Below are 22146 nucleotides of genomic sequence, written 5' to 3' on the forward strand. Positions count from 1 at the left end.
GCAGCGCTGAAGAGATCCCGAGATCTCTCATAGACTAACATTGAAAACCCGACGCTTGCTTCTACACTGCACCCGGCCGCCCCGCGCTGCTGAGGGTGAAATTTCTGTGTGGACTTGTGTCCCCCCCGGTGCCCTACAAAACCCCCCTGGTCTGCCCTCCGACGACGCGGGTACTTACCTGCAAGCAGACCGGAACCGGGGCACCCCCTTCTCTCCATTCTAGCCTATGTGTTTTGGGCACCACTTTGAACTCTGCACCTGACCGGCCCTGAGCTGCTGGTGTGGTGACTTTGGGGTTGCTCTGAACCCCCAACGGTGGGCTACCTTGGACCAAGAACTGAACCCTGTAAGTGTCCTACTTACCTGGTAAAACTAACAAAAACTTACCTCCCCCAGGAACTGTGAAAATTGCACTAAGTGTCCACTTTTAAAACAGCTATTTGTCAATAACTTGAAAAGTATACATGCAATTTTGATGATTTGAAGTTCCTAAAGTACTTACCTGCAATACCTTTCGAATGAGATATTACATGTAGAATTTGAACCTGTGGTTCTTAAAATAAACTAAGAAAAGATATTTTTCTATATAAAAACCTATTGGCTGGATTTGTCTCTGAGTGTGTGTACCTCATTTATTGCCTTGTGTATGTACAACAAATGCTTAACACTACTCCTTGGATAAGCCTACTGCTCGACCACACTACCACAAAATAGAGCATTAGTATTATCTCTTTTTGCCACTATCTTACCTCTAAGGGGAACCCTTGGACTCTGTGCATACTATTCCTTACTTTGAAATAGTGCATACAGAGCCAACTTCCTACATTGGTGGATCAGCGGTGGGGTACAAGACTTTGCATTTGCTGGACTACTCAGCCAATACCTGATCACACGACAAATTCCAAAATTGTCATTAGAAATTCATTTTTGCAATTTGAAATTTTTCAAAATTCTTAAAAGTCCTGCTAGGGCCTTGTGTGTTAAGTCCCTGTTTAGCATTGTCTTTTAGAGTTTAAAAGTTTGTTAAAAGTTTGAAATTAGATTCTAGAAACAGTTTTAGATTCTTTAAAAAGTATTCCAACTCTTAGCAGAATAATGTCTGATACAGAGATGCAGGTGGTGGAACTCGACACCACCCCTTACCTCCATCTTAAGATGAGGGAGCTAAGGTCTCTCTGTAATATCAAAAAAATAACCATTGGCTCCAGACCTACCAAAATTCAGCTCCAGGAGCTGTTGGCAGAGTTTGAAAAAGCCAACCCCTCTGATGATGACCTCACAGAGGAAGAAATTAGTGACTTGGAGGCCAATGTCCCTCCTCCAGTCCTAAATAGGGAGAACAGGACCCCTCAAGTCCTGTCTCCAACTGTGTTAGTCAGAAATAGTGAGCCCCTCACAGGAGGGTCCCACATTTCTGAAATCACTGAGGATGCTCTCAGTGAAGATGACCTCCTGTTAGCCAGGATGGCCAAAAGATTGGCTTTAGAGAGACAGCTCCTAGCCATAGAAAGGGAAAGACAAGAGATGGGCCTAGGACCCATCAATGGTGGCAGCAATATAAATAGGGTTAGAGATTCTCCTGACATGTTAAAAATCCCCAAAGGGATTGTGACAAAATTTGAAGATGGTGATGACATCACCAAATGGTTCACAGCTTTTGAGAGGGCTTGTGTAACCAGAAAAGTGAACAGATCTCACTGGGGTGCTCTCCTTTGGGAAATGTTCACTGGAAAGTGTAGGGATAGACTCCTCACACTCTCTGGAAAAGATGCAGAATCTTATGACCTCATGAAGGGTACCCTGATTGAGGGCTTTGGATTCTCCACTGAGGAGTACAGGATTAGGTTCAGGGGGGCTCAAAAATCCTCGAGCCAGACCTGGGTTGACTTTGTTGACTACTCAGTGAAAACACTAGATGGTTGGATTCAAGGCAGTGGTGTAAGTAATTATGATGGGCTGTACAATTTATTTGTGAAAGAACACCTATTGAGTAATTGTTTCAATGATAAACTGCATCAGCATCTGGTAGACCTAGGACCAATTTCTCCCCAAGAATTGGGAAAGAAGGCGGACCATTGGGTCAAGACAAGGGTGTCCAAGACTTCAACAGGGGGTGACCAAAAGAAAGGGGTCACAAAGACTCCCCAGGGGAAGGGTGATGAGACAACCAAAACTAAAAATAGTAAAGAGTCTTCTACAGGCCCCCAAAAACCTGCACAGGAGGGTGGGCCCAGAGCCTCTTCACAAAACAATGGGTACAAGGGTAAAAACTTTGATCCCAAAAAGGCCTGGTGTCATAGCTGTAAGCAGCATGGACACCAAACTGGAGACAAGGCCTGTCCCAAGAAAGGTTCCACTCCAAACTCCCATCCAGGTAACACTGGTATGGCTAGTCTCCAAGTGGGATCAACAGTGTGCCCAGAGCAAATCAGGGTCCACACTGAAGCTATTCTAGTTTCTGAGGGTGGGGTGGATTTAGCCACACTAGCTGTCTGGCCGCCTAACATGCAAAAATACAGACAGCAACTCTTAATTAATGGGACTAGAATAGAGGGCCTGAGGGATACAGGTGCCAGTGTCACCATGGTGACAGAGAAACTGGTTTCCCCTGGCCAATACCTGACTGGAAAAACTTACACAGTCACCAACGCTGACAATCAGAGAAAAGTACATCCCATGGCAATGGTTACTTTAGAATGGGGAGGGGTCAATGGCCTGAAACAGGTGGTGGTCTCCTCAAATATCCCAGTGGACTGTCTGCTTGGAAATGACCTGGAGTCCTCAGCATGGGCTGAGGTAGAACTAAAAACCCATGCAGCAATGCTGGGCATCCCTGAACTGGTGTGTGTGAAAACAAGAGCACAATGCAAGGCACAGGGTGAACAAGTAGAGCTGGAGTCTGGAAGAATGGCCCAGCCTACCAAGAGAACAGGAAAGTCAGTTGGGAAACCAACTGCAACACAGCAAAAGAAAGGGAACCTCTCTTCTCAGGAAGAAGTTCTGCCCTCTGAGGGAACTGAGCCTTTGGAGCTGGAGCCTTATCAGGTTGAGCTCTTAGGCCCAGGGGGACCCTCAAGGGAGGAGCTGTGTAAGGGACAAGAAACCTGTCCCTCTCTTGAAGGCCTTAGGCAGAAAGCTGCTGAAGAGTCCAAAGGCAAGAAAAATGGAACGCATAGGGTCTATTGGGAGGATGGACTCCTGTACACTGAGGCCAGAGACCCCAAACCTGGTGCCACTAGGAGAGTGGTAGTGCCTCAGCTGTTCAGGAAGTTCATCCTAACATTGGCCCATGACATTCCCCTTGCTGGACATTTGGGACAAACCAAGACGTGGGAGAGGTTAGTCAACCACTTCTACTGGCCCAATATGTCCAACATGGTTAAGGAGTTTTGCCTCTCCTGCCCCACCTGTCAAGCCAGTGGTAAGACAGGTGGACATCCAAAGGCCCCCCTCATTCCACTTCCAGTGGTGGGGGTTCCCTTTGAAAGAGTGGGCGTGGACATAGTTGGTCCACTAGAACCTCCCACAGCCTCAGGAAATATGTATATCCTGGTAGTAGTGGATCATGCTACCAGGTATCCTGAAGCTATTCCCCTTAGGTCGACTACTGCCCCTGCAGTAGCCAAGGCCCTCATTGGTATCTTTACCAGAGTGGGTTTCCCTAAGGAGGTGGTGTCTGACAGAGGTACCAACTTCTTATCAGCATACCTAAAGCACATGTGGAATGAGTGTGGAGTGACTTATAAATTCACTACACCATACCATCCACAAACTAATGGCTTGGTTGAGAGATTCAACAAGACATTAAAAGGCATGATCATGGGGCTCCCCGAAAAACTCAAAAGGAGATGGGATGTCCTCTTGCCATGTCTGCTTTTCGCTTACAGAGAGGTGCCACAGAAGGGAGTAGGATTCTCACCCTTTGAACTTCTGTTTGGTCATCCTGTAAGAGGACCACTTGCTCTTGTTAAAGAAGGCTGGGAGAGACCTCTCCATGAGCCTAAGCAAGACATAGTGGACTATGTACTTGGCCTTCGCTCTAGAATGGCAGAGTACATGGAAAAGGCAACCAAAAACCTTGAGGCCAGCCAACAGCTCCAGAAGTTTTGGTATGACCAAAAGGCTGCACTGGTTGAGTTCCAACCAGGGCAGAAAGTCTGGGTTCTGGAGCCTGTGGCTCCCAGGGCACTCCAGGACAAATGGAGTGGCCCTTACCCAGTACTAGAGAGGAAGAGTCAGGTCACCTACTTGGTGGACCTGGGCACAAGCAGGAGCCCCAAGAGGGTGATCCATGTAAACCGCCTTAAGCTCTTCCACGACAGGGCTGATGTCAATCTGTTGATGGTAACAGATGAGGATCAGGAGGCAGAGAGTGAACCTCTCCCTGATCTTCTGTCATCAGACCCAAAAGATGGTACAGTAGATGGAGTGATCTACTCAGACACCCTCTCTGGCCAACAGCAAGCTGATTGTAGGAGAGTCCTACAACAGTTTCCTGAACTCTTCTCCTTAACCCCTGGTCAGACACACCTGTGTACCCATGATGTGGACACAGGAGACAGCATGCCTGTCAAGAACAAAATCTTTAGACAATCTGACCATGTTAAAGAAAGTATCAAGGTGGAAGTCCACAAGATGCTGGAATTGGGAGTAATTGAGCGCTCTGACAGCCCCTGGGCTAGCCCAGTGGTCTTAGTCCCCAAACCTCACACCAAAGATGGAAAGAAAGAGATGAGGTTTTGTGTGGACTACAGAGGGCTCAATTCTGTCACCAAGACAGATGCCCATCCAATTCCAAGAGCTGATGAGCTCATTGATAAATTAGGTGCTGCCAAATTTCTAAGTACCTTTGACTTGACAGCAGGGTACTGGCAAATAAAAATGGCACCTGGAGCAAAAGAAAAGACAGCATTCTCCACACCTGATGGGCATTATCAGTTTACTGTTATGCCCTTTGGTTTAAAGAATGCCCCTGCCACCTTCCAAAGGTTGGTGAATCAAGTCCTTGCTGGCTTGGAGTCCTTTAGCACAGCTTATCTTGATGATATTGCTGTCTTTAGCTCCACCTGGCAGGATCACCTGGTCCACCTGAGGAAGGTTTTGAAGGCTCTGCAATCTGCAGGCCTCTCTATCAAGGCATCCAAATGCCAGATAGGGCAGGGAACTGTGGTTTACTTGGGACACCTTGTAGGTGGAGGCCAAGTTCAGCCACTCCAACCCAAGATCCAGACTATTCTGGACTGGGTAGCTCCAAAAACCCAGACTCAAGTCAGGGCATTCCTTGGCTTGACTGGGTATTACAGGAGGTTTGTGAAGGGATATGGATCCATTGTGACAGCCCTCACTGAACTCACCTCCAAGAAAATGCCTAAGAAAGTGAACTGGACTGTGGAATGCCAACAGGCCTTTGACACCCTGAAACAGGCAATGTGCTCAGCACCAGTTCTAAAAGCTCCAGATTATTCTAAGCAGTTCATTGTGCAGACTGATGCCTCTGAACATGGGATAGGGGCAGTTTTGTCCCAAACAAATGATGATGGCCTTGACCAGCCTGTTGCTTTCATTAGCAGGAGGTTACTCCCCAGGGAGCAGCGTTGGAGTGCCATTGAGAGGGAGGCCTTTGCTGTGGTTTGGTCCCTGAAGAAGCTGAGACCATACCTCTTTGGGACTCACTTCCTAGTTCAAACTGACCACAGACCTCTCAAATGGCTGATGCAAATGAAAGGTGAAAATCCTAAACTGTTGAGGTGGTCCATCTCCCTACAGGGAATGGACTTTATAGTGGAACACAGACCTGGGACTGCCCATGCCAATGCAGATGGCCTTTCCAGGTTCTTCCACTTAGAAAATGAAGACTCTCTTGGGAAAGGTTAGTCTCATCCTCTTTCGTTTGGGGGGGGGTTGTGTAAGGAAATGCCTCCTTGGCATGGTTGCCCCCTGACTTTTTGCCTTTGCTGATGCTATGTTTACAATTGAAAGTGTGCTGAGGCCTGCTAACCAGGCCCCAGCACCAGTGTTCTTTCCCTAACCTGTACTTTTGTATCCACAATTGGCAGACCCTGGCATCCAGATAAGTCCCTTGTAACTGGTACTTCTAGTACCAAGGGCCCTGATGCCAAGGAAGGTCTCTAAGGGCTGCAGCATGTCTTATGCCACCCTGGAGACCTCTCACTCAGCACAGACACACTGCTTGCCAGCTTGTGTGTACTAGTGAGGACAAAACGAGTAAGTCGACATGGCACTCCCCTCAGGGTGCCATGCCAGCCTCTCACTGCCTATGCAGTATAGGTAAGACACCCCTCTAGCAGGCCTTACAGCCCTAAGGCAGGGTGCACTATACCATAGGTGAGGGTACCAGTGCATGAGCATGGTACCCCTACAGTGTCTAAACAAAACCTTAGACATTGTAAGTGCAGGGTAGCCATAAGAGTATATGGTCTGGGAGTTTGTCAAACACGAACTCCACAGCACCATAATGGCTACACTGAAAACTGGGAAGTTTGGTATCAAACTTCTCAGCACAATAAATGCACACTGATGCCAGTGTACATTTTATTGTAAAATACACCACAGAGGGCACCTTAGAGGTGCCCCCTGAAACTTAACCGACTATCTGTGTAGGCTGACTAGTTTTAGCAGCCTGCCACAAACCGAGACATGTTGCTGGCCCCATGGGGAGAGTGCCTTTGTCACTCTGAGGCCAGTAACAAAGCCTGCACTGGGTGGAGATGCTAACACCTCTCCCAGGCAGGAATTGTCACACCTGGCGGTGAGCCTCAAAGGCTCACCTCCTTTGTGCCAACCCAGCAGGACACTCCAGCTAGTGGAGTTGCCCGCCCCCTCCGGCCAGGCCCCACTTTTGGCGGCAAGGCCGGAGAAAATAATGAGAAAAACAAGGAGGAGTCACTGGCCAGTCAGGACAGCCCCTAAGGTGTCCTGAGCTGAGGTGACTCTAACTTTTAGAAATCCTCCATCTTGCAGATGGAGGATTCCCCCAATAGGGTTAGGATTGTGACCCCCTCCCCTTGGGAGGAGGCACAAAGAGGGTGTACCCACCCTCAGGGCTAGTAGCCATTGGCTACTAACCCCCCAGACCTAAACACGCCCTTAAATTTAGTATTTAAGGGCTACCCTGAACCCTAGAAAATTAGATTCCTGCAACTACAAGAAGGACTGCCCAGCTGAAAACCCCTGCAGCGGAAGACCAGAAGACGACAACTGCCTTGGCTCCAGAAACTCACCGGCCTGTCTCCTGCCTTCCAAAGATCCTGCTCCAGCGACGCCTTCCAAAGGGACCAGCGACCTCGACATCCTCTGAGGACTGCCCCTGCTTCGAAAAGACAAGAAACTCCCGAGGACAGCGGACCTGCTCCAAGAAAAGCTGCAACTTTGTTTCCAGCAGCTTTAAAGAACCCTGCAAGCTCCCCGCAAGAAGCGTGAGACTTGCAACACTGCACCCGGCGACCCCGACTCGGCTGGTGGCGATCCAACACCTCAGGAGGGACCACAGGACTACTCTGATACTGTGAGTACCAAAACCTGTCCCCCCTGAGCCCCCACAGCGCCGCCTGCAGAGGGAATCCCGAGGCTTCCCCTGACCGCGACTCTTTGAACCTAAAGTCCCGACGCCTGGGAGAGACCCTGCACCCGCAGCCCCCAGGACCTGAAGGACCGGACTTTCACTGGAGAAGTGACCCCCAGGAGTCCCTCTCCCTTGCCCAAGTGGAGGTTTCCCCGAGGAATCCCCCCCTTGCCTGCCTGCAGCGCTGAAGAGATCCCGAGATCTCTCATAGACTAACATTGAAAACCCGACGCTTGCTTCTACACTGCACCCGGCCGCCCCGCGCTGCTGAGGGTGAAATTTCTGTGTGGACTTGTGTCCCCCCCGGTGCCCTACAAAACCCCCCTGGTCTGCCCTCCGACGACGCGGGTACTTACCTGCAAGCAGACCGGAACCGGGGCACCCCCTTCTCTCCATTCTAGCCTATGTGTTTTGGGCACCACTTTGAACTCTGCACCTGACCGGCCCTGAGCTGCTGGTGTGGTGACTTTGGGGTTGCTCTGAACCCCCAACGGTGGGCTACCTTGGACCAAGAACTGAACCCTGTAAGTGTCCTACTTACCTGGTAAAACTAACAAAAACTTACCTCCCCCAGGAACTGTGAAAATTGCACTAAGTGTCCACTTTTAAAACAGCTATTTGTCAATAACTTGAAAAGTATACATGCAATTTTGATGATTTGAAGTTCCTAAAGTACTTACCTGCAATACCTTTCGAATGAGATATTACATGTAGAATTTGAACCTGTGGTTCTTAAAATAAACTAAGAAAAGATATTTTTCTATATAAAAACCTATTGGCTGGATTTGTCTCTGAGTGTGTGTACCTCATTTATTGCCTTGTGTATGTACAACAAATGCTTAACACTACTCCTTGGATAAGCCTACTGCTCGACCACACTACCACAAAATAGAGCATTAGTATTATCTCTTTTTGCCACTATCTTACCTCTAAGGGGAACCCTTGGACTCTGTGCATACTATTCCTTACTTTGAAATAGTGCATACAGAGCCAACTTCCTACACTGACTGAGAGCTGTACATCAGCACCGCTAAAGCATGCAGTAACAGCTTTATTGCATTAAGTGATGCTCAAGCGCTTAAATATTGGCTTTAACCAGTAGCACCATAACTAGCCAAGTTAGTCAATCTTATTTCTCCCCCCACCTCCCAAAAAGGTGAAAATGTTTATATCAACCTAGGTTAACTGTAATTACTTAAGCTGCATTGCTTTATTTATTAGCTCCTTTATACTGTTCTATGGGGACCATCCGTGAGAAAGGTAAACTTGTTTCTTCCTTCAAATGAACAGTTTGAACCAGTGTTCTATGTGTGTTCCTTTATTGGGAGCACATGCAACCCAGGACATATTTGAAAGTTATTGGACATTATCAGTGTTACAACTTGTGATCCTCTTTGAAGCACTTGCAGTCTAGGATTTAGGGCAGGACCTAGGATGATTTGCAAGTCTTTGGTCCTTGTTTGTAACAGAGGAGCTGAGCTGAAAAAGATATGCCATCAAACAAGTGTCATCTAATCAGTGACTTACATTTACTTTTTGTCAATGCCATCCTGGGGACCGTAACCATTTGGTGGGAGATGGAGTGCAGCAGACCTTCGTAATATTACTCTGAGTGGCAAGGAAATTATTGAAATTAAGTTATGAATGCCCTGGTTACTTAGCAGTAATCCCCATTATCCTTAGTACTTAATGTCCTTATCAGTTATTACATGTGAGGTGGAAGGTTGATCACAGTTCTGTCAGAACAAAGAATCAGAAGTGACTATGCCATAGGCTTGTCCAACCGAGTGTGGTATAACCATAGCCTACTTCTAAGTCTGAATTTACCATGCACCAGTGAGGCTAGTGGTTAAATGGAGGTAGGACGGCCTATAATGACTGGACGATGGGCACTAAGGATAATGAAGATTACCGATTAGTAACCAGGGCATTATTCCCACATCTTCGTCATTATATGTGAGTAGTACTAGAGTGCATAGGTTAAAAGAAATTGCACATACATGAGTTGTCAGTATTAGCAATACACCAACCTCTTAATAGTGAATATAAGTATTAAAAGCATTAAACCAGGTCTTCAGTTATGACATCACGTCTTGTAAAACTTTGTGACCAAAATTAGAAAGTTCACACCCTGAATTACGTAATGTTTAAAAGAAATGTAACTCACTTTTTGTTTTACACTACGAGACTAAGAACATACCTTAAGAAGAAATGTAGGGTTAGTTCTCAACAAAATATCATGTATTACTCTCAGTCCCGGAGGCTTGTACAATATGGTCCACAGTTTTCAAATTATTCTAGCCGAAGTTACTGCTATAAGAAAAACAACTTTAAATGTCAACCACTTCAATTCCTCTTAGGTGATCAGTTCAAAGGGAAAATCTTTTTGAATCAAAAGTAACTCCCAGAGTGGGAAGAAAGGGGAATGGCAGAGAAAAACGTCTAACAAGCCCAAATCCTAGGCTTTCGTTCTTAGCAAAACCTACTCTAGCTACCCATTGCACTCTATGTGGAAATTGGAAAACCCTTGTTGGAACTATCAAACAAGAATTGAAGGATTGGATTAATGTCACAATTTATTGAAGAAACATTTTTCTCAAAACATCATTGCTCACATTAACATTTGAGATGCTGAATTGCTACAACTAAGTGTTCAAGCACCACTTTGTTCCTATGCCCAATCTTTTCACTTTCCAAACTAATATTGTTACATATTGAAAATGAAGGTATCGTTAAGCTAGGAGAGGACAGGCAAGAGAGCAGTCTTCCACAGTGGAGAAAGAGCTATAGACAGAAGAGGCAACCAAAATCTTTGTCAAGAATAGTACTGCTATCACTTTCGTACCCTCCCTCTGTATTTTCAATAATAATCAGCATATTAGAGGAAACTGAGTAAAAGCTTATAGGAGTAGAGGAGGCACTGAATAGATTAAGATCCAAACTCGTGATGCTGTTATAGGCAACTGTGCCCAAGTGAGAAGCAAGTTACTTGAGAGCTCTTGTGAGAAGCAAACAGCCATTAATACTCCACAAATCTGTGGCATACCTCCTTGAATGCCATCAGAGTCGGTCACAGGTCCCAAAACGTTAGAGTTCCTGATCAAGGAGTCTGCTTGGATATTGTTTATTCCCTTGAAGTAGCTGGCTGAAAGAGACAGAAGGCACTTCTCTTTCCAAGTTCCTATCTTCATTGCCACTAAGTTCATAGAAAAGGATCTCAATCGCATTGGTCTGCTGACATGCAGCATGGCCACTTGGTTGGTTGGTTGTCTGATATGATCATGGCACAATGATGATTGAGAATAAATGACCTTGAAAACTTTAAAAGCCTCTCAAGTAGCTGCCAGCTCCCTCCAGTTCGATGACTACTGTTTCTCTTTTATAGTCAATTTCTCTTGCACAGTCTGACTCCATAATGTTGCCTGACTTTATGCCAAACTAGCATTCATGATTGACACATAAGGATCGGTCATAGAGTTCGTCTTTAGCCACCATAGAAGTTGAAGAGGGATCTGCTTTTGTTACTGGAATTTTCTTCTCTTACCTCATTAAATACACTTTGCGGTACTTTTGAAGGTGTATCCTGAGAGGTCCTCGATGCAGACTAAAATATTCAGGAGGCCATGTGACCATACACTCTTAAGTCTTGCTGTTGCTTTCTTTGGCTTCAGTAAAGGGTTTCAATGAGTCTTCCTTATCAGTCCTCGGGAAATGCACTATTGCCTGTTTGAAGTGGGCCATTATAAAAATTCTCTCTTGTGCTGTGATCAGTTGACATATTGCATTGTTCAAAATCAAGCCATAATGTCTCGGGGGACTCAGTTACAAATGTTTCTTCCTCAGAATTGGCTTTTAGAAGCCAGTCATCCAACTATGGAAACACTTGAATTTAAAGAAAAAGAAGGCAGCTAAAGGAGCCAACATTTTGGTGAAGCCTCTTGAGGCAACACCCTGAATGTATATGTATGCCAAAACTATAGAAATTGAGATTTTTGATGTTCTTCTGCAACTGGGATATTAGCTCCTGCAGGTAAGAGAGGAATGCTCTTTTTTGTAATGTTTCCACTTTGAGATTTCTTATTTTTATGTTTGGGAAGCTGGCTCTTTATATAATATCATAATGAGTTATATCATTGCAAAGAGTCTAGGCGTTCCTTTACTAGTGCACATGGGCTTGCTCTAGCAGTCCCATGGTGCTCTTTTTAGGGGGGTAGTGTGGTCGAGCAGCTTTAGGCTTATCGGAAAGGATTCTTAGACATCTGCAAATACACACGCATTTACTAAAAGGAACACGACTCAAGGAGGATATCCACACCAATTGACAAAATGTTTTGGCACCAGAATCAATACAATCAGGTAAGTTTGTTTTGCAAGAAAAATCTTCACAATTTAGAAAAGTTGACAGTGCAATTTCTGAAAAGCTGCAATGTTATCCTATGGAGAGAAAAAGCAAGTACTGCATTCAGGTATTGTACAGCGACTTAAGGGACTAATTTCCTGGACGTACTGTGAGTATTGGGCAAGGATCAGGACCACACCAGTAGGTCACACTAAATGCCACTTGGGTGGCCAGGTACAGAGGTGTAGTATGGCGGTGGGTGCCTAATGTTAGTCAATGGGGATTGGTCCGGTTGAAGAGAGGCTGCAGGTCTGGAGATGCTCGGGGACAGTCCTGGTGCAGAGGTGTCCTGAGGCGTCTGGTTTTCTCCGCCGGGAGCCCTTGCAATTGAGGAGGCCTATGGACAAAGGCTGCAGGCGGCATCGGTGAGTCCACAGTGGCCAAGTCCAAGATCGGCTTTGTCTTTGGAGGGCTGGGGACCACGTTGGCACCATTGGCCCACTACATCTTGGGCTAGACGGCACAGATGACGTGGTGCTTTACAGTGTTGGGGTTTTCTGTGGTCCCGGGTGCTCACAGTTGTCTTGGGGTGCCTTCAAGATGCAGGAAAGCAGCTCTGCTATTTCACAGTGGTTCCTGGGTCTTTATTGAAGGGCAGACAGGCCTCCCAGGTTTTTAGAGGAACAGCAGCTTGCAGGATGAGTTGACTTTAGCAGAAATCAGCTGGAACAGCAGACAGGCCGGCAGGGCTGGTGCCAAGTCAGGTGCTGTTTCCTCGGGCTTGGTTTTTTCGGCTCTTGGGTATCCTTCTTTGTAGGTCAACAGGAATCTGATTTCCTGGTGCCAGGGGCTCCCCTAAATACTGAATTAATGGGAGTGTTGGATAGTAGCCAACGGGTTACTTGCCCCTTGGGTCACTACACCCCATATATGACCACTTCCTCAGGGTTCCTAATTCTGCCAAAGCTAAGGTGACAGGTTTCCAAATGTTGTGTCCACATCAGGCACTTCAATCAATCAGTGTATTTGTAGAGCGTGCTACTCACCCGTGAGGTTCTCAAGGTGCTTCGAGGAAGGGGCTGCTACTGCTAGAACAGCCAGGTCTTGAGTAGTCTCCTGAAGGTCAGTAGGGCATTGGTTTGCTGTAGGTGGATGGGAAGGGCGTTCCAGGTCTTGGCCGCTAGGTAGGAGAAGGATCTATCGCTGGCTGTTGTCTTGCAGATGCGTCGGAAGGTGGCGAGTTTGGTGGAGCGGAGCTGACGATTCGGGGTGTAGAAGGTGAGACGATCGTTGAGGTATGCTGGTCCGGCGTTGTGGAGTGCCTTGTGGGCGGCCGAGAGGTCCAGGAGGATGAGGGCTGCTGGTTGCCTTTGTCCAGGAGGATCCGGATGTCGTCGGTTGCTGCGATGAGGGTGGTCTCGGTGGTGTGATTGCTGCGAAAGCCGGATTGGGACTGGTCCCGAGTGTTTGTTTTCCTCCAGGTGGTGGGATAGTGGCCCATTGAAGATCTTCTCAAGTATCTTTGCCGGGGACGGAAGCAGGGAGATGGGCCAATAGTTTTTGAAGTCCTTAGGGTCCGCCTGGGGTGTCTTGAGTAAGGCGTCGATCTCTGCATGCTTCCAGCTTTCCGGGAAGGTGGCAGTCTCAAAGGAGCTATTGATGATCATACGGAGTTGGGGGGTGATGATGGAGCTTGCTCTGTTGTAGATGTAGTGTGGGCAGGGGTCAGATGGAGAGCCGGAATAAATGGTGTTCATTACTTTGATGTCGGTGTCATTGACGTGTGTCCAAGAGAGCAGGAGGTTGGTGTGGTTTGGGGGTGAGGAGTCAGGTGTTGGTGGCTGCTGGTGGGGTTTTGTTGTTGACGCTGTGTTGGATGTCTGTCATCTTGCGGTGAAAGAAGGTAGCAAGGGAGTTGCAGAGGTCGCTGGTGCTGGAACTGGGGTTCGAGAGTTCCTTTACGATGTTGAAGAGCTCTTTGCTGTTGTGCGCGTTGTTGTTGATGCGTTACTTGAAGGAGGATCTGTTGGTGGCCCGGATGAGCTGGTGGTGCTTGTGGATGGCGTTCTTGAGGGCCATGTGGGTGGCTGGTGTCTGTTCCCGGTGCCACTTCCTCACGAGTTTGCGGCAGGCTTGTTTGGATGTCTGGAGGTTGGTGGTAAACCAGGTGGCCTTTCTGATGGCGCGGTTGTGGGAGGGTTTTTTGATATGGGCGAGAGTGTTGGCGCAGTCGCCGATCCATTGCCTGAGGTTACGGCTGGCTGAGTCGGCGCCGGTTGAGTCAGCTGGTGGGGCGAGGGCAGAGATCAGCTGGTCTTTCGTGGTCTTGTTCCAGCTGCTGGGGGATCGGTTGTGGGTGGTGGGTTTATTGAAGACGAAGTGGGCGCAGCAGTGGTCGGTCAAGTGGAGCTCGGTGGTGGGGCTGAAGGTGATGTCTGCTGGCGGAGAAGATGGGGTTGAGTGTGTGTCCAGCGGAATCGGTGGGAGATGTGACAAGTTGCTTGAGTCAGAGGTTGTCGAGCAGGGCGACCGAGTTGCTGTCATTGGTGTTTTCAAGGTGGATGTTCAGGTCCCCGAGGAGGATGCAATCTGTAGAAGCAGGGGCTTGAGTGCTGCTGATGTCGGCGATGGAGTCACTGTACTGAGGTCGAGGTCCGGGGGGGTCTGTAGATGAGGGTAGTCTTTGGGTCGATGTGGACTCGGAAGTGCATGTGTTCGGCGGTGCTGAGGGTGTCTTCGGTGTTGGTTGAGATTCTGATGGTGTTCCTGTGGACGATGGCGATCCCTCCTCCCGTTATGTTGGTGCAGTCTCTGCGGGTGATCTTGTAACTGTCTGGGATGGCTATGGCGATGTCAGGAGCTGAGGGTGGGTTCATCCAGGTCTCTGTCAGGAATGCGATATCCGGGGAGGACAGACGAGAAGATCCCAGAGCTCGATGGCGTGCTTGTGGACAGAGCGGGTGTTGAGAAGGATGCACCAGAGGTGGTTCTGTCTGGTTCTGGTGGGTGAGGTGGTGGTTCGGAGGGTGGAGAAGTTGCAGCTCTGGCAGGAGAAGGGTCGGCCGGTGTGGAGGGCGTTGGTGTCTGGTGCGGGGGGGATCTCGTGGCCATGGGGACTGGAGCTGGGCGCGGACGTGCTCGAACTCGTAGTAGCAGCTGCGAGGGTAGGGAGAGGGACGCGGGCACAGCGGTGGAGCTGTGCGGCGTGGGGAGCTTCTCCTGACCAAAAAAGCAGGTCAAGGGGGAGGTGGGAGGGAGGAGCACCTGGGCAGGAAGCAAAGCACGAATGGGCGCGTGGGGGGAGGGTGGGGTGGGGCTGTGGGTGACACAGCGGCAGAGGAACCACAGGGGAAGCCCAAGGAAAGGAAACGGGGCGAAAAAATAGAGGAACAGAGAAAAAGGCACAAAAGAAACAGAGCAAGAAAAACAGAGAAGCAGTGACAAAAAGAATGTGAAAAACAGACAGACAATACTTACGGCACCACTAGACCACCAGGGATGAGGCGCAGACGGGAGCCTGTGGGTGGAGGAGGGCCTCGAACTCACAGTAGCAGCTGCGAGGGCGGGGAGAGGGACGCAGGCACAGCGGTGGAGCTGTGCGGTGCAGGAAGCTTCTCCTGCTCACCTTGTGGGTAGGACTGACCTGAGGGGTGGACACACCTCTCTGAATACTAAATTTCCTGCCGGTCCCAGTGACAAAGCGGCCCTAGGGCAGGGACGTTGAAGCCCTTGGAATACAGATTTGCAGGCCATCCTGTTGGGTAGGATGTGGAAACACCCTGCCCAGGGCAGGCTTTATTTTTGACCAAAGGTACTCTCTGGGTGCGTGTATTAATATGTATCAATATGAGATGTTGGCTACCAAACATCCCTGTTTTCAGTGCAGCCACCGTGTAGCTGGGAACTCATAATGACCAATGTTCAGCACATGTATTTAAAATGGCTTCCCTGGTAACGCACTGTGTCTAAGAAGCGACACAGACATAGCAGGGGCATATCTGCTTTTGCAGATATGCCCTCACATATCATATAATGCACCCTGCCTTATGGCTGTAAGGTGCGACTTACATATATTGCTCGCAGTGTTAGGGGACGGTGCGCACAATCCGAGTGCTGTTTTGTGTTTTCACTGTTAGCTACACCAAGACACGCAGCCTGTAATGACACACTGCGTCATCGCCACCGTGCAGTGCAGTATTGAGTGTAAAATTAATCTGGAGCCAGCTCTTTTTCCAGTGAGGACAGAGAGCTGCCAGACTACAGCATTCAATTAGCTGCTCCTTTCATACATAAAAAGAATCTCCTTTCTGATTCTCCTGGGGCTTTTATGCAACAGCATCACCCTGCCCCTGCTTTGTGTGCGTTATTCAGATTTGTTCTTCATGCTGAAGAATAAAGGATACCGCAAGGAACTATCTAAAACATTTTGTAGGAAGATTCCGCTTTCAGTAAAGCCATTGTCTGAGTTTTATATTATCTCACGAAGTGAATAAAAAATTGCGTGCTTTTCTTGACCTGAAGATGCCATTGGCTACTGTTGTTGTGATGGCTACTGTTTTTGTGATGCCTACAAACCTGGTTGCGGGAAATAAGCCTTTCTGCTTCTTAACCCCAGATTTTTGTGCCTTTTAGTGCACCCTATATTTGTTGCTTTCTTTAGATTGTATGTGATACTAAATGTATCTATGGCCTGAAAATTGAGTGGCACTGATTGTGCCGTCTACTACAGCGGCAGTGCAAACATGGCTTCAGTCCTACCACTCTAGCACATTCTAATCTGCCCTAAGATGCTACCACCAAATGATCCGGACCACATATCAATGCTAGTTTTTGTCAGAAAGTAGCGGTTCAGTGCAGAATGTTGATACTTGTGCAGTTGTCTATTTTAAGTACTTTTGAGGGCTTGGAGGAACTCTAGCAAGGAAATTGTGCCATAAATGTTCTTGATAATTACCCTTTTTAAAGGGTATTTAGCACGAGGAGGAGTTAGACTGCGGATTTGCATATGTGTAATAGTGAGTGTGGGTGATGGCACATTAGACATTGGCATTTGCTGAGAAAAATTAAAATGTTGGTGTTAATGAGGTTTGGGATGAAACAGTGGCTGAAGGTCCATTAGTAGGTGGCAGACAGGTAACTTGATATTGGTGGGAGAATTTGGGGTCCTCGTTGAGGAACTGGAAAAAAAAGCAAATGGAGAAATCTGTTTTAGCGTGGGGCGTGAAGTGTAAAGTGCACACACTGAATGTTTCGAGATGGCAAATGTTATTTTCACATAAAACTGGTACATTTCTGTGGCACTTGGTAGGGCTACTCATCGAGCTTGAACAACTGCAAGAAAGATGCCCAAGATAGTCATGCTATTCAGAAGAGAGCAGATGCCAACAGTGACAGACATCAATAAGGATGATAGTGGTGTGCAGGCACAATGAAGTTGGATACTTTATTGGGTGGTCTCAATGGATTGGCATTTTCAGGCATCTGACTGAAGTGGACCGAACAAACAGTGGTGAGGTGACAATGCAGCTTTTAAAAATCTTTATAATGCGATGCCTTTGGGACTAAATGAGTGAGGAAACACTAATGATCAAATCAAGTCAAATTGTAGGGTTCTGTTTAATTAGCAGCTAGTGGTGGCAGAGTTTGCTAATGGCTTTACCACTTGGCTTGACACTGATCGAGGAATGGGAGATTCCCTGATTGGGTTTAAGGCAGGGATGTTGGGGATAAGTCATCAATTTGAAGGCCGAAGAAGGGTGTGTATGTGGTTGGCTTTATCTGAGGAAGTGTTGCTACTTTGGGATTGGAGATAGTGTGATTGCCATGGTATGGACTGGTGATAATTGTTTCTCTTCGTGGTGGAACAGATGGTGTTAGATACTTTGCGAGTTGTGATTAAGAGAAACCAGAGCCGGTCTTCAGTTTTTTTTGTAGTTTTTTTTATTAACTTTTTTTATGTCGGTATGTAGTAGTCTATTTGTGCGGTGAGCATATAGGATTAGAACAAAGTTTGAAGTGAATGTGAATATGATTTGGTAGTGTACATCACTTACTTACTAAGACTTTATGAATGCTGACAACATACCTGGCAGCTTTGCAGGTGTAAATGAAATGATTCCCTGTGTAGAATTAACAGTTGAGGGTGAGCAATAAAAATGGAAGCACACAAATGAAAATTAGACGTCGGATGTTATAATTGGTGGTACTTTTACAGCGAGCACATGTTTTTACTAAAGTGTTTTGATCCTAACATTTGCTGGAATAACCTTTCATTTAATCCTTTTTATATAATTCCAAAACACGGGCTTTTTGATAAAAATGAATGTTGAGTGGGCTGTTTTGTATTGTTTCGTATTGGAATAAAATGAAAAGGTGGTTAATAAGCCAGTCACTTATATAAAACGTAAAATATTGAATTCATATTAAACAATCCACAATTATCACAAATTCTTCATATAATCCATGTTGTAGACATAGAAACAAGTCTATTAGCAGTATTTCGGAAGAGCTTGGTGTAGTATGTTGAGCAAGTTGGGCTCCTGCTGCACGTTTTTGCCATTATCTGCACAGTGCATACACATTTAGTATGCCTCACTCTTGGTTCATGGGCTGTCTTAATTGCCAGCCCTTTATTCCTCACTGCTTGATTAGCATAGTAGAATTTACTTTGCCGGTTCTTTATTTGAACCCACTCATGACTTTTGGCAGCAGGATAAGTTTGTTTTAATAGCACAACTCGGAGCATCTCTTACTAAGTATGCTACCTGTCTGGCATGAACGTTGGAGGTATGTGCCTTTATACACTGCATGTGCCGATTAGCTATCTCTTTTATGTGGCACTCTTCTCTTTTTCTCCTTTTACTCAAAGTTTACATTATTATTTCTTGCTAACCCCATAGGGTCGCTGTTAAAATGAAGAAGGTCATTAATCATGATACAGTTCTCATTTTCAGGTCAATGCACAGTGACCGTATTGTCCTTGTTGTTGGATTGATCTACCTTCTCTCAATTGAACAGCCATAGCTTGGTTCAAAAAAACAAACTGTACGTTGTGCATGCACAGTTTTGTCCATCCTGAATATCTTTGGCTAGATACGGAGGTAGTTTTCATTATTTTTTTACTAATACTGGTGCCCTACTGACCAGAAAATGCTTTATTCTGATCTTTACACACCAAAAGGAGCTTGCTCTCCTTTGGGGCTACGGATGAGACTGCTAGGTTAGTACTATCTTACCCTGGCGGGATGGACTGGCCTATGATGAAGCATGCTGGGTGAGGCCTTTCCTTCCATAAAAGGGATATATCTTCCCGGAGGACCAGGTACTTAGTATAGAGCAAGAATTAGAAAAGTGTCAGAATTGGAATAGAATACTGCCCCACATTTTGTTTGTTTGTATTTGATATGAAACAGTCACTATCTTCTGCTTTTCAGTGTATGTGTTATTTTTCCTAAGCTTCCGTTCTGACATTGTAATAACCTTGTTTGTCCTGTTAGTCTCCTAAGCACCTCTCAAGAAAAAAACAGACATTACAAAAGGGAAGAGCATGCACTTCTTATTGCAGTGGCACTCTAAAAGTGAACCTTTGTACAACTGTGTTTTGTGTATGTTGTGCGAATGACTCCAGAATTCAAAACGTATTAGTCTAATGCCTTTTTGACCTAGATTGTCCTTTATTAAGCACACCTGTTGAGCTTCATTATTTTAATGCACTTGGGGACATTTTGCACAGGCTCTGCCTTACGTAAAGCTGTATACTTCAATAACAGTTAATTGTGGTTTCTTTACTAGACATTGAAGCACAGATAAGAGAAATTCAAAGCAAAAAAATTGCACTTGCTACGGAAGAAGACCAGGGAGTGGGCCTAGATTCAACTGGATACTTTGACCAAGAGATCTATGGTGGGAGTGATAATAGGTTTGTGGGATATCTGACGTCCATTGCTGCAAATGAACAGGAAGATGTAAGTATTGACAAAATGTTCACTATACGAATGTATACATAAGTTGTTTAATGTGTTCTGGCCTCCAGTAATATTGTTCCTTCCCTTTTTTAGTCTGTGATCGTTTTGTTCCCCCATCCCCCCCCCCCCCCCCCCCCCCCCCCCCCCCCCCCCATCCCCCCCCCCCCCCCCCCCCCCCCCCCCCCCGGTAGGCGAGTTTAAAGAAAACAGTTGCCCTATTGTGAAAGCTTGATTAGAAACATTGAATGTCTTGCAATACACATGTTGCCAATTTAGCTCTTCTTTGTGCCTGTACCAATTTTCTACCATAAGTGATGGTCCCTCACAGCTCGCATGGATTTAATCTTCATGTGTCTGGATAATTGGTTGCTTGAGCTGATAGGGCTCCGCAGCTGAGCTAAGGACCTATAGTTATTGAGAGCACTTCTTTACGGCTACGGAGATCAGACCTTTCAAGGCCTACTGATTCTTCTCTTCTAGCATTCAAAACGGTATATTTAATTTGCCAAATGTCTACGGTTTACAGTTAGGATTTTTTTTTTTTTATCTGATATTACTTTGCTATTTGTCTCCTCACAGTGGTCCCTAATCATAAAGGACCATTTCCAGCTGTTTATAGTGACCCAGTCCACGCTCTTGCAATACTTTGACTGATTGTTGTGCTCCTCATTGATATGGCTCTGTTTTCCTTTAGTGGCCTTTTCTCTCAATGAGTTTGTTTTGGAATATGATTCTTTTTTTGCTCAGTTCTTGCAGAAGAACAGAGAAAAACCCTGTCCTCCTTTCAAAGAAATTATGCTCTCCTTGCCCTGCCAAAGAAATTGTCGGGCGAAATTGTTCAATTCATCTGTTTGCAGAAGGTTTCGGGTTACTTAGCAATGTTCTTATCTGCTTTGGCACCCCATAGCTGATGAGTCTTACAACACGTAAACTGGACTGTCAAATTATAGGAAAAGACAAGTCTGCCTAGCGTCCTGAAATATTTTTCCTGTAAGGCTGTGGGTACACGTGGGCATTTCTGGGCTTCTTGCACACATTGCACTCTGATAATGTCTAAGTGGAATTCTGAGCTTTTATTCAGTATGCCTATATTATGTGTAGATGTCATCCACTTCTGTTTCTAGGTCTGCTTGCATGGTTCTTACACTTATTGAGGACCATTCTTGCCTTATATTCCAGGAGCTCAACTATTAATGTGGAAACTGGTGTGTTGAGGCAGTCACACTGAGCTCCTTCCAGTCATCTTTGACGGATTGCATGTCCGTTCTTAGCTCAGAAATGTCTTTAAATAGTTTTAATTGTGTTCATATTAACTGAACATTTTCTTTTAGCTCTGCCATGCATTCCTCTTGATTGTCCTTCACTAGTGCTTGGTTGGTTTTAGCTGTTCCATTAGCCATCACAACCTAATGACCCTTAAGATGAAGGCATCTGTTGATTTCACCTTATTTCTTAGATGGCTACGAGATTCAGGGGACTCTCTGGGAAGTTCTAAAATGGGCTCTCTCTGCCCTAGGCCAGATTCATGTTTTCAGTCATATAACTTAAGGGAGAGGCTTCATGGTACTTGGTAAATAATCCCCTTGATTTGTGTATTGGTGCATCAGGTGTCTACAGCACTTAAGTAAGGTTACAGTTTGCGCTTTTTGATCTACTCGCTCACTTCCAGCACTTTAGAGAAGGTTGGACGCCACTTTTAATTTGTTGGCTCATCTGATACGGCTCCTTTTGTGGTTCTCTCTCTTGTTGCCTGTCTGAATCAGCTGCCTGAATATGGATTGTGCAGTGGTCTGTTTAGTCTTTCTGGTACTCTGTTTGACTGGTATAGAGGTTCTTAGCTGATTAGTGATGCAGATCATAACAATGAGAATCAAGTTGCTAAAGGAGTGCTTAGCTAAGAGCTTGAAAAAGAAACCTGCTTGGAAATCGATATAATTTAAATAGTATTAAAAAGAGCCTATTTTAATTAGTAGCACCTGCATCTTTTTTGTTTTTTTTTAATTTAATTTTTTAATTGCTTTTGAAATCACGAACTGAAGTGGCAACCGATTACTATTCAGAGCAATAGCAAAATTGTACTGTCCTGTTGCAAACAGTTTTCTTTTTTTTTTTTTTTAACTAAAAAAAAAATCGTTCATTTAAACAGGATGACGACGACTACTCTTCTACTAATTTACTTGAACAAAAGAAGCCTGGGTACCATGCTCCTGTTGCTTTACTTAATGATATTCCACAATCAACAGAACAGGTAAATATCTCCA

The 22146-nt window shown here is 46.0% G+C and overlaps 1 protein-coding gene across 3 annotated transcripts in view; it reads left to right on the plus strand.

The window, feature by feature from the left end:
- Positions 1–22146, plus strand: part of SF3B1 (splicing factor 3b subunit 1) — a 457301-nt gene that overhangs the window by 12866 nt on the left and 422289 nt on the right. For all 3 annotated transcript variants that reach the window (XM_069225830.1, XM_069225833.1, XM_069225832.1), the window contains exons 2-3: positions 19713–19885; positions 22032–22133. In XM_069225830.1, the coding sequence (XP_069081931.1) occupies positions 19713–19885; positions 22032–22133 (275 nt within the window). The remainder of the gene's footprint in view (positions 1–19712; positions 19886–22031; positions 22134–22146) is intronic.

The sequence above is a fragment of the Pleurodeles waltl genome, chromosome 3_1, assembly GCF_031143425.1.
Source record: "Pleurodeles waltl isolate 20211129_DDA chromosome 3_1, aPleWal1.hap1.20221129, whole genome shotgun sequence".
NCBI lineage: Eukaryota > Metazoa > Chordata > Amphibia > Caudata > Salamandridae > Pleurodeles > Pleurodeles waltl.